This window comes from Lontra canadensis, unplaced genomic scaffold (genome assembly GCF_010015895.1).
Source record: "Lontra canadensis isolate GAN:19392208 unplaced genomic scaffold, GSC_riverotter_1.0 scaffold189, whole genome shotgun sequence".
NCBI classification, from domain to species: domain Eukaryota; kingdom Metazoa; phylum Chordata; class Mammalia; order Carnivora; family Mustelidae; genus Lontra; species Lontra canadensis.
This window is the reverse complement of record NW_022631183.1, coordinates 309754-322963: the sequence shown is the minus strand read 5'-3', so window position 1 is coordinate 322963 and position 13210 is coordinate 309754. Positions and strand designations below refer to the sequence as shown.

General features: G+C 43.7%; 1 protein-coding gene across 6 annotated transcripts in view; it reads left to right on the top strand.

Annotated features, from left to right (window-relative positions):
- The window catches only part of SIL1 (SIL1 nucleotide exchange factor), a 210010-nt gene that overhangs the window by 19172 nt on the left and 177628 nt on the right, over positions 1 to 13210 (top strand). For 2 of the 6 annotated variants that reach the window (XM_032847549.1, XM_032847548.1), the window contains exon 1: positions 4646 to 4720. The exons of 3 other annotated variants lie outside the window; for them this stretch is intronic. In XM_032847549.1, coding sequence (XP_032703440.1) covers positions 4661 to 4720 — 60 coding nt within the window. In that variant the 5' untranslated portion in view covers positions 4646 to 4660. Of the gene's footprint in view, positions 1 to 4645; positions 4721 to 6809; positions 6858 to 13210 lie in introns of those variants that run through there. One more of the 6 variants, XM_032847554.1, reaches the window with a different exon arrangement.

The following is a 13210-nucleotide window of genomic DNA, read 5'->3' as shown; positions in this document are numbered from 1 at the left end:
CATGGTGGATACCTCAGAATGGTAAGGATTATAATGCCTTCAAAGAAGTCAGACCCCATCTGCGAGAAAAGCCACAGATGGGACCATAGGTGCTGAGAAAGGCTGGCGAAGGCCTGGAATGGTGAGACTGGATTTGGCTTGTTAGGGAAGGTTGCTAGGTAGCGTATTTGGGGGTCAGGCCCCAGTCTGTGACCATCACTGGGTAAGGTGAGTGACTGCTTCAATTAGAGCAGAAAGCAGTAGGCAGAAGGCTTGAGTGGTAAACCAGGAGAAGTGTTGTCTCTCTTCCTCCTGTCAGAGAAGAGGGTAGAGTCATTATAACAAAGTGGCTGGGAAACCTGGCTCTTCTGAGTCAGACCAACCTGGGTTCCAGCTCTGGCTCTTCCATATACATGCTTTGTGGCCTCGGACAAGTTACACTTCCCTTCCTCTCTGAGCTTTGGAGTCCTCATCTGTAAAATGGAAATGATAATATCTACTTGGGAGTGTTGGGTGAGGGAGGTTTAAATAAAACAACATGGAGTGTCTTTCACATAGTACATATTCATAGTACAGATAATATTCTGCCATAGCACTGATAGATTACAAAGCAATAAAGCATTTTTCTTAGGAAATTAAAGTCTTCTAATTTTTGTGGCTAGATTAATTTTTTGAAAAGTCAGTCTCCGCTTGGATTCAGCGATCAACTCAGTAAGTTCTTAAGGAATCTGTCACTCCCCTGCTTCACACCCTCTGCAGGTTTACAGTCTTGTACTTAGAATAAAGTCCCAACTCCTTACTTCGATTGCAGGCCATTCATGAACAGATCCTGGCCTGCCTTGGCAGCCATGTGTCCTAACTCTGCCCCTTGCCTCATATGTTTTCACCACAGTGACCTTGTACAGAGGGCCTGTGCTCTCACTGTACCCTCTGCCTGGAATACTCTGCCATTCTGTTCACTTGATGGGCTCCTTGACATTCATATCTCAGTTCTGCTGTTACTTAGGAAAAAGGGGCCTGCCTTTCCTCTGTTATAAAGTAACTGCTTACGTCACTGTTAACATAGACATCTGATATTTTTCTTGTTTGTTTGCTTCTTGTTGATTCTCTGTTTTTCCTTCCACCAGAATTAAGTTCCATGAGAATAGGGACCATGTCTGTCATGTTCACAGCTGTATTCACAGTGCTAGGAACAGTGCCTGGCACATAGTAGATGATCATACGTTTGTCGAATGAGCTTGTGAATGAGAAAGGATTCTGTTATTACTCAGAATCTGGTTACACAGGTGTTCATATTCATATTGCTTTGTTTTGTAAATAAGCGAAACTAAGATGACTTTCTTTCTTGTTCATTACTTATTAAGTGTCTCCCCCTTCCCCCATTAATTGGAACCTTCTGAGGAGAGGCAGTTTTCCCTGCCTTTAGTTTATGTGGCTCTCTTTCTTCTTGGCATTTTGTTATTAGAAAGGGGAGTTTGTGGTTGCTGGACTTTGAGCATTGATTTTTAGGTGTTCTCAGGAAGCAAGCTTTAGTGCATTTGCTTGGAATAAAACAAACATGAAAGCTCACCAGGACATGGCTAATTTATCTCACTCTGATTTTCTACCAACACTTTCTGCAATACTGCGTAAGTTCTTAGACAAGGACATTAGAGAAGAATTGACAAATTGACACCGGCCAGATAGAAACAAATTCACAAAATGTGAGTGAGTAGCAAGGTAAGACATGGAGAGGTAAGAGGGGATAGTGCTGCTTTATGGCAGTGGCCTGGTTTTTCATGGGTATTAGTAACGGTTTAAGTGAGAGACCCTGGACCAGTTAGTTAACTGTTCCTTTGGCAGAGGGCCTTTTATCCTGGGGAACTATACGGGTTGGTGCTCAGGAGGAAGTGGGACTCCAGCCACCTTTGTAAATGTTTGGGTCCTAAATCTGATTAGTCCTCAAAGACTTGGTCTTGAATTGAGAGAATAAAGTCCCAGGCATGGATATGAGCAGGAAAAGGGTGTCTGGAGCAAGGTGAGCGGCAGGGATGGGTTTATATTGCTTAAAAGGTTTTGTGTGCTTCAAGAACCATAGCTCTGTAGGTACTAGGCTCCACTCATTTCCAAAGCTCCCTTTCTTCTACCCAAAGCTTCCTCTAAGCACGGGGTTATCTTAATCTGCCTTAGGTATTGTTGACTTTTCCTATTGATAAAGCTCTCCTTTATTGATAAAGACTGCAACGCCTCGGTGTCAGCTATGTCCTTGCTCATTTTCCTCCTTTGAAGGACTTAGCCTTGTGGTTAACTCAGGGTATTTGGTCACTCTGGCAACCACCTTTTTTGTTGTTGTTGTTAAAGATTTTATTTTTAAGTAATCTCTACACCCAACATGGTGCTGGAGCTCACGACCCCAAGATCAATAGTCACACTATGTACCATAGAATCAGTGTCTTACTGTGCTGTAGTTACTGACCATCCTCTATCCATTTGGGGTAATCTTTAATTTATGTTCAAACTTACTTAGAAGTCCACTTTTAGTGAAGCTCCCAACCCCCCTTATAGCAGGAATTTTAGCTATAAGCCAGCAGGATAGGTTTTTGAAGATTCTGGTACAAGAAGGTGGCAGAAGGTGGTAGAACAGTGGCTCTTGGGGCCATCTTTCTCTGGGCTCAAAAATTTATTAAGCCTTTTTTAAATTCTTTCACCTCCTCTCTTCAGTCCTTTCTCGGCTAATTGATAATCCCTATTCCTTTCTTCTGTGCTCTGTTTCTTTGCCTTGGAGGTGTTTCTGCAATTCTTACTCAGAAGAGCGTTTGCTTTCAGAATCGTTCACAGCTTTCTTATGGCCAGAGTTGTAGGTAGCATGCTAAGCTCCATCTCTTCCACCTGCCAGGCTAGAACATGTCTTCTTCTGTGATTGTAGAAGTGTGGTTGGGGTGGGCAAAATGCCGTTTATACTCTTACACCCCGTTGTGATTGTCCTCCATAATTCGGTATCATTTAAAGGTGGATTAGCCAGTGAGTCCCCAGATCAAAGATGCTCCTGACATTCATGGGTGTTGATGGCCTAAATTTCTCTGCGTAATCAGGCTGTTTAACTAATTAATTAATTAACTTACTTTTGGTTAAAAAGTAAACAAACTTGCATCCCTTTATTTTGGTTTGCATTGATTTTTCTCTCCTTCTAAATCCTGAGTGAGAACTTCTTCAAAATGAATTGTCAATCTTTATGTATTCATAAGGATTTGGAGTATGAGACCTTGCAGCCTTGCCCCCATATTCTTTACCTGTGCATCCCATAGAATGATAGACTGCTCTAGACCTATAAATACAGAAAACAAACTGATGGTTGCTGGAAGAAAGGGGGGTGGGGGGAGTGGGCAAAATGGGTAAGGAGGAATGGAAGATACAGGCTTCCATTTATGGAATGATTGAGTCCTGGGTGTCCAAGGCACAGCATAGGGAGTAGAGTCAATGACACTGTAAAAGCCATGGTGTGGTGACAGGTGGTAGCTACACTTGCTGCATCACTATACTGTACACCTGGAAGTAATGTAACCTGGTGTGTAAGCCATACTCAGGTAACAATAACAAAAATAATGGACTGCTATGGAAATAGCTCTCAAATGTTTCTGTTCTCTTAGACACACGTGTGTACACACGTGAACACATTCATTTTCTGAAGAATGGATGGTCCTCTAGGAGGAATTCATCCTGTTTCATGTAAATGCCTTCCATTACAGTGACACTCTGGAGACTTTGTGAAAGGTAGACAGGGAGGTTTTCCTTTTTTCCTTTTTTTTTTTCTTTTCCAAAAGGCCTCAAAGCTCTTAAAATAAACCTTAAAGAACCTGCTATACTGAGCTTTAGCTCTGAAAGCAGACACTTGCAAACCTGGTGCAGTAAGACTCCTTCTCTTCTCTGATCTTTTTTCCTTTTTCTCTCTCAATTTATTTTAACATCCCCTTTCATGGTCTTACCTTTCTAGAAGGTTGATTCAGTCTTTCCTTGCCAGCTCTTGGCAGGAGAAGCGTCAGGACTTCCAGCCCTAATTTATGGTTTACATTCCTTCTCCATTCCCTCTCTTTGCTGTTATGGAACCTAATCTCGTGGCATCCTGCTGAGCTCCCCCCTGTCAGAAGGGACAGTGTTACCGCCAGTTGACAGGTAGCTTTGGAATTTGATGTCAGTACTAGTGATTTGGGCAGAATTTGGGAGCCTGTTTTGTGCATGTGCTGCTGCCTGAGAAAATGGGGCTTTTCTTGCTTTGGGTACCATCTTTCCCACTGCCTGCCTAGCCCCAGTGAGTCCTGTTGCCAGGGGAGATGAAATGGAGAACTCTTTACCATGACAAATTCTGGGATTTTATCCTATGAGGTAACAAAATAGCATTTCAGAACAGGATGTAAGGGAGTCTCCCTGCAGTTCCCATGGAACAAGTTGACCTTTCAGTTACATTTTTCAACATCTTTGGGGGCCCATTTGACGGGAGCTAAAGCAGTAATTACTCTAGGCAAAGAAAACTAATTTGGAGCCAGAATATTTTAATAAGCTTAAAAAACCAGAACCTGCTGATACATGATAAATAGAAATTGGAGCTTTGTTCTCTTCTTATGTAATCCTTCCCTTTTTGCATTATTATGGTTTTTGGCTTTCTTCCCGAAATGTGAGGACTCTCCATTATTCCTCTGGTAGTGGAATGAAGATGTTGGTGTTGACTACCTGCCTGCTGAGTCTCAATCAGGTAGAGAGAGCAGAGGTGAGCTGCCTTCAGGTACTACTGAACCTTGGGGTTTTCATTCACCTGGGAAAGGGGTAAGCTTGCTTTCATTTCCAAGTTGATTCATATTACCCCAAGGATTCCTTGGGACTGTCTGTTTTTTCCAGAAGATTCTGGGAAATGAGCAATGAAGGGAATTTTGTGGAAGATTTTAAGAACATATTTGCCAATCTTTCTGAGCACTCAGAAGCTTAGGCAAAAATAGGTAGATTTGTCTCTTTAAGGTCTTTGCTAGGTGACAGTGGTAAGGCCATCAATTCATCTGAGGAATTGATGTCGTATGAGTCTGATGTTAAGAGCTTGACTTTGGCGTTAGATGTGTTTTGTAATTCTGGCTCTGCCACTGTTTAGCTCTCTGACCTTGAAAAATGATTTAATCCCCATGAGTCGCAGCATCCTCATCTCTAAGAGGGGGCTAATGATGGTACCTGTGGCATAGGGTTGTTGGTGCCCAACATAGAGTGAGTAAATACCCCCTGAATATTAGATATGGTTGTTATTTTGAGATACTGATGGAAAATCAGATGGAACCTTCTTGGCAAGAGACAAGAAGGTAGGATGTTGCTCAGAAAACCTTGAAGGAAGGTAAGGGGTTGAGGGAGAGGAGAAAAAAGCATCTAGCAAAAACAAGAATGGGAGAACTCTGGGTCCTCAAATGAGTTACCTATTGTTTCACTGCCTAATAAGTCCCAAGTCTTCTCCTTTGGTAATCCACCAAGTTGATTGTTTTCCCAGAAATCCTATCTGTGTGTTGGCTCCTCAGCAAAGACTGAATAGCCACATCAGCCACAAATGTCTTTTGTTGTTAGCAAGACATCATCATTTTTACAGAGCACACTGCTGTGTTTTACCACCTGCACTTTGAAGTGTTGAAAATAATTAAAGCTGAACCATATTTGTCAGAATAGGTTCAAAAAGTGCATTTTGGGATGCTGTACCTTTGTTCTGACAATGTGTTCTTATTAGTTTGCTTGTTCATTCCAGGATTGGTTAACTTGAGGCACCTCTGGGCCAGCCTGCTCACACCAGTATTTACCCCAAGGGCTTAGAGAGAGTAGTTCAGTATAACTCACTGCTTTCCTCTGTGTTCCTGGGAAGTCATCAGGAGGTAAGCAGGGGATAGAGGGGCACTGAGCTACTTGGAGCTGATAACTCCTTCCCAGATGTGTCTTTGCAGGGAAAGAAATTGTAGACTGGATGGAGCAGAGCAAGAGAGGTTAGGAGCTGTGCGGTGTTGTGCAAAACAGTCAAGTGCAAACAGATTAGATGAAAGCCTTTATTAGAAGGTTTGGTGTGCTTTCTCATCTGGATTTTTTGGAATATGGGCTGTTTCACTGCTTATATGATAATTAAGACACTAAGATAATGGCTGGGCCTCTGATAAGCCTTTCCTGTGATATGGGAGAAGGGAAGAGACTTGTTTGGGGGCCTATAGCAGAGGAGTTGTCACTGCTAAGTACTTCAAGTCTTGGTGGGATCACCCATCAGACAGAGCATAGGTTTGGCTTGGTGAGGCTTTGTGCAGAAAAGGAGCAAAGCACAGGGCTTGAGAGTGTAGGCCTTGAGACACCAGGTCCCAGGTTTGGACCCTGACTTTGCTCTCCTGACTGGGTATATTCGTTTCCTGTGGCTGTTGTAACAAATTAGCACAGATATGGTAGCTTAAAACAGCAGAGGTGTATTCTCTCCTAGTTCTGGAGGCCAGAAGTCTAAAGTCAATACCCCTGGGCTGAAATCAAGGTGTTGGCAGGGCTGTACTGCCTCCAGAGGCTTTAGGGCAGAGTCTGTTCCTTGCTTTTTCTAGCTGCTGGTGGTGCTGGCATTCCTTGGCTTGTGCTCATATACTCTCAACTTCAAGTTCAGTATCTTCAAATCTCTGCGTGTCTTTACATCACCTTCTTTTCTGTGACTGTGTCAAATCTCCCTCTGCCTGTGTCATATAAGGACACTGTGATTGTATTTAGGGCCTTTCTGATAATCCAGGATAATCGGTTTAAGATCCTTAACTTAATCATATCTGCAAATACATTTTTTTCCTTAAAAGGTAAAATTTATAGGTTCTGGGCCTTAGGACCTGATCTCTTTGGAGGTCTGCCTGCCATACTGGGTGACTGTGGTAAGTGACTTTGACCAATGTAAGTTTGTTTCTTTATCTGTAATATAAAAATGGTAATTGTATTTTCTGTGCCTCATTTCCATGAGGCTTAAATGAAACCCTGCATGCCAAATACTTGGCACTTAGTACCTACTATTATTTTTGTCCATGTTTGTTACTCATTACTGTTAAACATTACTATTATTGCTATTTAGCTATCTTCTGTGAAAGAGAGAGGACTAGTTTCTTAAGAGTTTATTTGACTTGGGGCTGCCCCCTGCCCCTACCCTAACATGCAGCTTGGCCCTCATAGCTCTAGGATCTTTGGCCATTACCCACCCCCTAGTCAGCTGGTGTATCCCCAGGCCACTTTTTTTTTTTTTTTTTTTTTAACCTAGTCCTCCATTTTTCCTCAAGGCCACTCTCTTAGCTACTCCTCCATTTTCCTTTTTCAGTGAATGAGCTGGTGTGTGGCAATAGGTCTCACACTTCAAGGGGTGTTCATGTCCCCTCAAAAGCCTATGTTGAAATTGTAACTCCTAGTGTGGCGGTATTTGGAGTAAGGAAGTAATGTTAAATCAGGTCACAAAGGTGAGGCTCTGATAGAATTTGTGTCCTCAGAGGAAGAAACACCAGAGAGCTCTTTGTCCTCACTGCCATGTGAGGGCCTAGGGAGAAGGTGCTCGTGTTCAAGGCAGGAAGAGAACTCTAAGTAGAAACCAAACAGGCTTGATACTGGATTTCTAGCCTCTAGAACTGTGAGAAAATATACACTTCTGTTGTTCAGGCTATCCAGTCTATGGTGTTTCATTGTAATAGCCCTAGCAAACTAAGCAGAGGGGAGTATATAACCCAGCTCTTAGACCTACTTGTGCCAGACACTTGGGTAGAAGGTTGGACTCTGGAATTATTCCAGTTACCATTCAGTGTAGTTTGCTGGATTGCTGTTTTCCCATGGATAATTCTAGCTCCATAATGAAGCATGGAAGAATATTATTTTTACAGTGGTATTTAGTATCTGATAGCTATTAGCCAAAAGGTACATGTCCCCAGTGAGGTACTGTAAATACATTTTATCTCTTCTATTACCTGCTGTTTCACGAACACATCCCTGAAGCATTTTAATCTTGTTTTTCATACTTGTCTTCAAGTGAGGAATTGTTCTGATTTGCAACTTCAGGGGATAATTACTGTGTTCATTAATTTCTGTTCTTTTCTTCCCTTCCATTTATTACTGGTTTCTTGAGAAAATTTTCCCCTAAATCTACACTAACTGGAGACAAGTCACTTGATTAAAAGCGTGTTTTACAACACGGGTTTCTCTGGCTCTCTAGGCACACTGATAGGAGGGCTGTGTCAGCATCTTCTTAGCTGGGGTGAGGGTCTCCCTAGTCTGGGCTTAAATGAGTAAGAGGCTTTTTTGCTGGAGGGGTGGGGTAGGGAGGGCTGAGCTCTCTCACTGCAGGCTGTAGGGCAGAATATTTTTTGCACTGGGGTATTCCTGGGCAAGGGGTGGGAGAGACTCACCTGTTGTTTTTTTTTTTTTTTTCTTTTCAGAGATTCAGTGATAGACATTAATTGAGCATGTGCTACATATGAGACATTGTGCACAGCACTATGAGGAACGTGGTTTTTGGCACATAGGGATGCTCAGTGCATGTTGATTTAAGTGAATGTGTGGCTAAATAGAGTGACCTTAGCATGCACAGAGACTGAATGCAAGCCCAGAGGCTCGTGGATTAAGGTTGCTATAACCTCCCTGGAAATGTAACACGATTGGGCGCATCCTCGTGAAGGCCGTGATGCCCTAGCACTTGGATGTGCTAGAGGAAGCAGTACAAGAAGAAGGATTTGTTGAGGATGGTTTAATTTTTTCTGGTATTTCGGCCTTGTGAGTCCCCTTTTCTTTTCATTGTAGACAGGGATTGTTAAGTATGTTCGTGTAAGTGCAGATGTTTCATAAAAGTCAAGTGATCACCCAAGACAGTTGAGGGAGGAGATGGAAAAATAGTGGTTTCGACAAGTTGGTTCAGGTTAGGGCAGAGGCAGGGATGTATGTGAGTGACATGCTGGGGGAAAAGAACTGAAGAAGGTGAGAAAGCAGAAGCCAAAAAGGATTTGAATTAATCTGGAGCTAAATGGAAGCCCAGCTTAGAGAATACTGATCTGTGCTAGGTATTCAGGGAAAGAGTGCTGGAGAGATTTCTGTGAGAATGAGGAGAGATAGAGAGTAGTTAGTCTGGAACACGGCTTGGGAGGGGAGGGAACAGTGGGTAGAATGGCTAAAATCTTTCCTGCACTGCCCCCACCCCATGTTTCTCTGCATTACGATACTTGTCATACCGTGTGGCAATTATTTGTTTATATGCCTTTTCTTTTAGAAGGGATGAGAAGTGGCTTGGCCATCTCTATCTTGGTTACTTGACACTGTGTGCAGCACATACATACACGACTGATTGAACATGTGAATTCAATGAACTCATTGAACCATTGAACAAGGTTAAGGCCTTGGGTGAGCTATCCATTAATGACCGAAATGTGAGAGGTTGAGGTTGGGGTGTAGGGGAGATGAGCACATAACTGGCTGGGGTATAGGGGGGTGAATTAGGATAGAACTGAGAAGTGAGCCTGACGTAGAATCTAAATCATCCTCTAAGAATTTACTGAACGCTTCTCCTGTGTCAAGTGCCAAGCGAGCTGTGCAAAGTGGACATGGTCCCTGTTCTTAAGATGCTTGGGACAACCATATTATAAGTGTAGTAAGTGGTGTGATCCAGGAGGGTATGCATGCTGTTGCAGCACACATTCTGTCCAGTAGAGAGGGTCAGTGGCAATGCCCTGGAGGAAGTGTCTTTGAGGGTGAGGAGGAAACTTTTTAGGATGGTAGGAATTTGCCACATAAAGATGAGGGGAAACAGAATTCTGAGCAGAAGGAATGACGTGTACAAAGGCCTGGAGGTGGGACACAAGATGTCTTAGAGCCCTGGAAACAAGTTTCATAAAGCCAACAGTAGACAGGGAGAGGAAAGAGACAAAGCTGGAGATACTGATCTTGGCTTGATGGTGGACAGCCTGCGTGTGAAATTTGGCCTTGATCTTCAGGGCCCTGGAAAACTGTTGGATGGTTTCAAGCAGATGGGGGTATAAAATCGTGTTCATGTTCTGGTTATAGAATAATTCATCTGACATTTAATCAAGGTGTGTACTTGTAATGTGCTGACATTTTACCCCACGATCCTTTGACATTGCAACAAAGTCTGCCCATTTGCTTGAAATCCCTGAGTTCTGGAGCCTGAAGTGGGGTGGAGAGGTAGTTCCGCCTGCCGTAGGCCTGAGTCTCTAGTGTTTGATCTCAGGCTCAGACGGCTCCAGCTCTGTTGCTGAGTGAGTGTTGGGAAGGACCGCAGCTCCCACGGCTTCTGCAGCTGTTCCTGCTCTCACCTCAGCCCCTTCACAGCAGCTGGCAATTCCTCAGCCACCACACATTCCTCTGCTCTGTGCTCTCAGCAAATGGAAAATTTTTATGACAATGTCAAATAATGGGATAGGTTTTGAAAAGTAGGAGTGAAAAATAAAGACCTCTTTGCCCTTTCTCCCTGTAAGGGAATTTGAAAAATGGAGAAATTCTAAGTTGTATGTTAAATATCCTTGGGGTTTCCTTTCCTTTCCTTTTGAACATTTTTATATTAACCAAAAATCTGGTAGAGACCCTTGTGGGAAGATAATTCCTTTTGGCTGGAGCTTAAGCTCCACATCATGAGCTTTTTAATTGTCTTTCATCGGAGGTGGGTTGGGACCCAACTGTGCAGTCGCCAGCGCTCATCACAGTCCTGTTGCTGTGCGAATTAGCTCTGTGAATCTGTATGTTTTCCCCTTGTACCTACCTAATGAAAGCCAAATTAAATCAATTTTTAATCAAGGAGATGAATGACAGGTTCTTCCTCAGAAAAGAAACCACAAGGCCCCAAAGTACTGGATACAATGAAAAGTGAAGTTTTTATTTGCGTATGTGCTGTTAGGCATGGCTTTAAAGTCAGGAAAACAGGAGGTGCCGTTAAAATAGTATTCGGAAATATGCCGTCCCAGGGAGATGAAGGAGAGTGCTTTTCTCCCTGCCCCATTCCTCTTTCATAGGTCGTGCATGCCTGTGTGTTCAAAGCATTCTGCCCAGGTACAGAGTACATAGTAGGTGCTTGGAGACAGAATGAATGAACATTTGGTTTTGAGCAGGTCCTTCATGCTGCTCCCACCCTCCAGCTCCTCAGCCTATTTCTTCCTTCCATCTTCCATTTGTTCATTCATTCATTCATTCAACATACATTTTTCCTTCTTGACAGATGGGAAGGTCATTGGTAGGGAATGTAGTGAAGGGAAGTTTCCGTTGAGTAGAGGCTGAGAGGCATGGCTGGATCTCTTTAATACCTGTTCTGTCTTTTATTTTGGGGAATTGATTTCTAGGCTACTGTGGGCACCCACATTATCCTCCCCAAAATTGCCTTCTTCCATCTGCTTGCTTTGGTGGAAGGAAATGGCTTCCCTTGTGGTAAGGGAGGATGGCAGAGCCAGTAGGGGTGAAGACTCTTGAATTCAGTGGCTGTCCCCATAGCTTGTCTCTTTGTACAGTGTGTGTGGGGGGGGCATTGTGCAGAGCCCAGCTTGCCTCCACTGTGATTTGATTCCCATAATCATGGGTCTGGCTTTGGCCTCTGGGCTCCCAATGCATTGGCATCTCCAGAGGATTCAGGCAAGGCACCAAATCCTTTCTGCAGCCCACGTTGCAGCTTGTTACTGTGATTGAATAGGCTCCCTGAGTGTGACTCCTCATCTGAGGAAGAAAGTGGCTTTTATTGAGAGCCTTTGCAAAGGAGGAACTCAGGAGACTGGATTTTGGGTACTCCACAAACCTTGGGCTGAGCAAATAAGAGATTAAGTAAAGCTGTGTTCCTTCTGCTTCTTTATTGTGCTGACTGGCTTGGTTCTGGCTTCACGGAAAGCCTGCTTGGGTGGCCCTCACCTGAGAGGTGGGCGGTGGCTATAGCAATTTGGTCAGATGAGCAGAAGGGAAATAGTAGATGAAATTGACTGTGTTTGGTGATGGATGGGCAGAGCGGTGGGGGTGGGAGGAAGGAGAGAGAGGTATTGTGGAGAGCTTCCTGGGTTTCTGGCTTTTGCAGTAGGGCTAGGCAACCTTAAAGGATCAGGAGCGTTGAGGGAAGAGCGTGAGTTGAGATATGAACTTGCTGAATGTGAAACATACAAGGAGAGTGGAAAGCAGGCATATCCTTCAGGGAGAGGTGGCACAAACACTGCCTAGATTCTCAAGCTGCTTTCCTGTTTAAGTTATCTGCTGGGGTTTTGGGCCACTGTGGGGAGTAATACAGCCCAAATCCAGATTCTGTTGACTGGCTCTTTCTATTAATAGATACTGAGAATTTGCAAGAGCTAACAAACCACTGAACTGCAAGGCAAAGGAATGAGTTCATAAGCAGAGTTCACAAACAACGATGACCTTCTTATCTTATCTTAGCAGGCATATAGCAGGTCTCCTTTTCGCCTTTCTAATCTCCCTTTCACTGTGGGCAGTTCTTCAGATGCCAGAGGTTGGCCAAGACAGTGCAATGAGCTATGTGTTTGAAGCTCATTCTGACCTGTCTGGCAAAGAGAGTTCTTGTATGTCTTGATGCCACCTGCCATAAGTCCTTTGCTCCTGCTATTGTTGAAATAAATGCATGTTCCTCGTTTCGTGCCTCCAGGTCTTCAAAAATCCCTCTTGCCTCTGCTTTGGATGCCTTTGTCATTGTTTGGCTGATTCCTTTTACTCTTTTCATCTTTAAAACTCCCCTATTCCAGGAAGTCCTTTCTGACCCCCTCTGTCTCAAGGAAGGTTCTCTCCTTCTCAGAGCCATCCAGCCACATCTGTGTGGGCTCTTTCAAACCAGTGCTTACTATAATGACTGAGGGACTCCTCCATCTCCATTGGCCATCTTGAGGACTCCTGGAGATCAGGACCTTGATTTACTTAGCCTTTGTATCTCTAGCACTTGGCCCATGGCTGGCTTGCAGTGGGTCTCAATACATAGGTATTGAAGGATGAATAATCTGCCTGTTGAATGTTTTGGAAGTGGTGGCAACTGGACATATGCTTCTTAGTAGGTGGTAGGGATTCCTTCATCTTTTCATGGTGCATGAAATTTTGTTCTTTATAGCTCTCCTATATGGGAGAATGGACAAGGTCTTGTAAAAATATTTTTCTGGATTGGTGGGACTGTTAACTTCTTATCTGAGGTTGAAATGGATTTGGTGTGGGTGAGGCACTGCAGGTAGTAAGTGAACATCATGTCTGGGCTGCGTGGGCTTAGTGCTTTTCTGTTTCT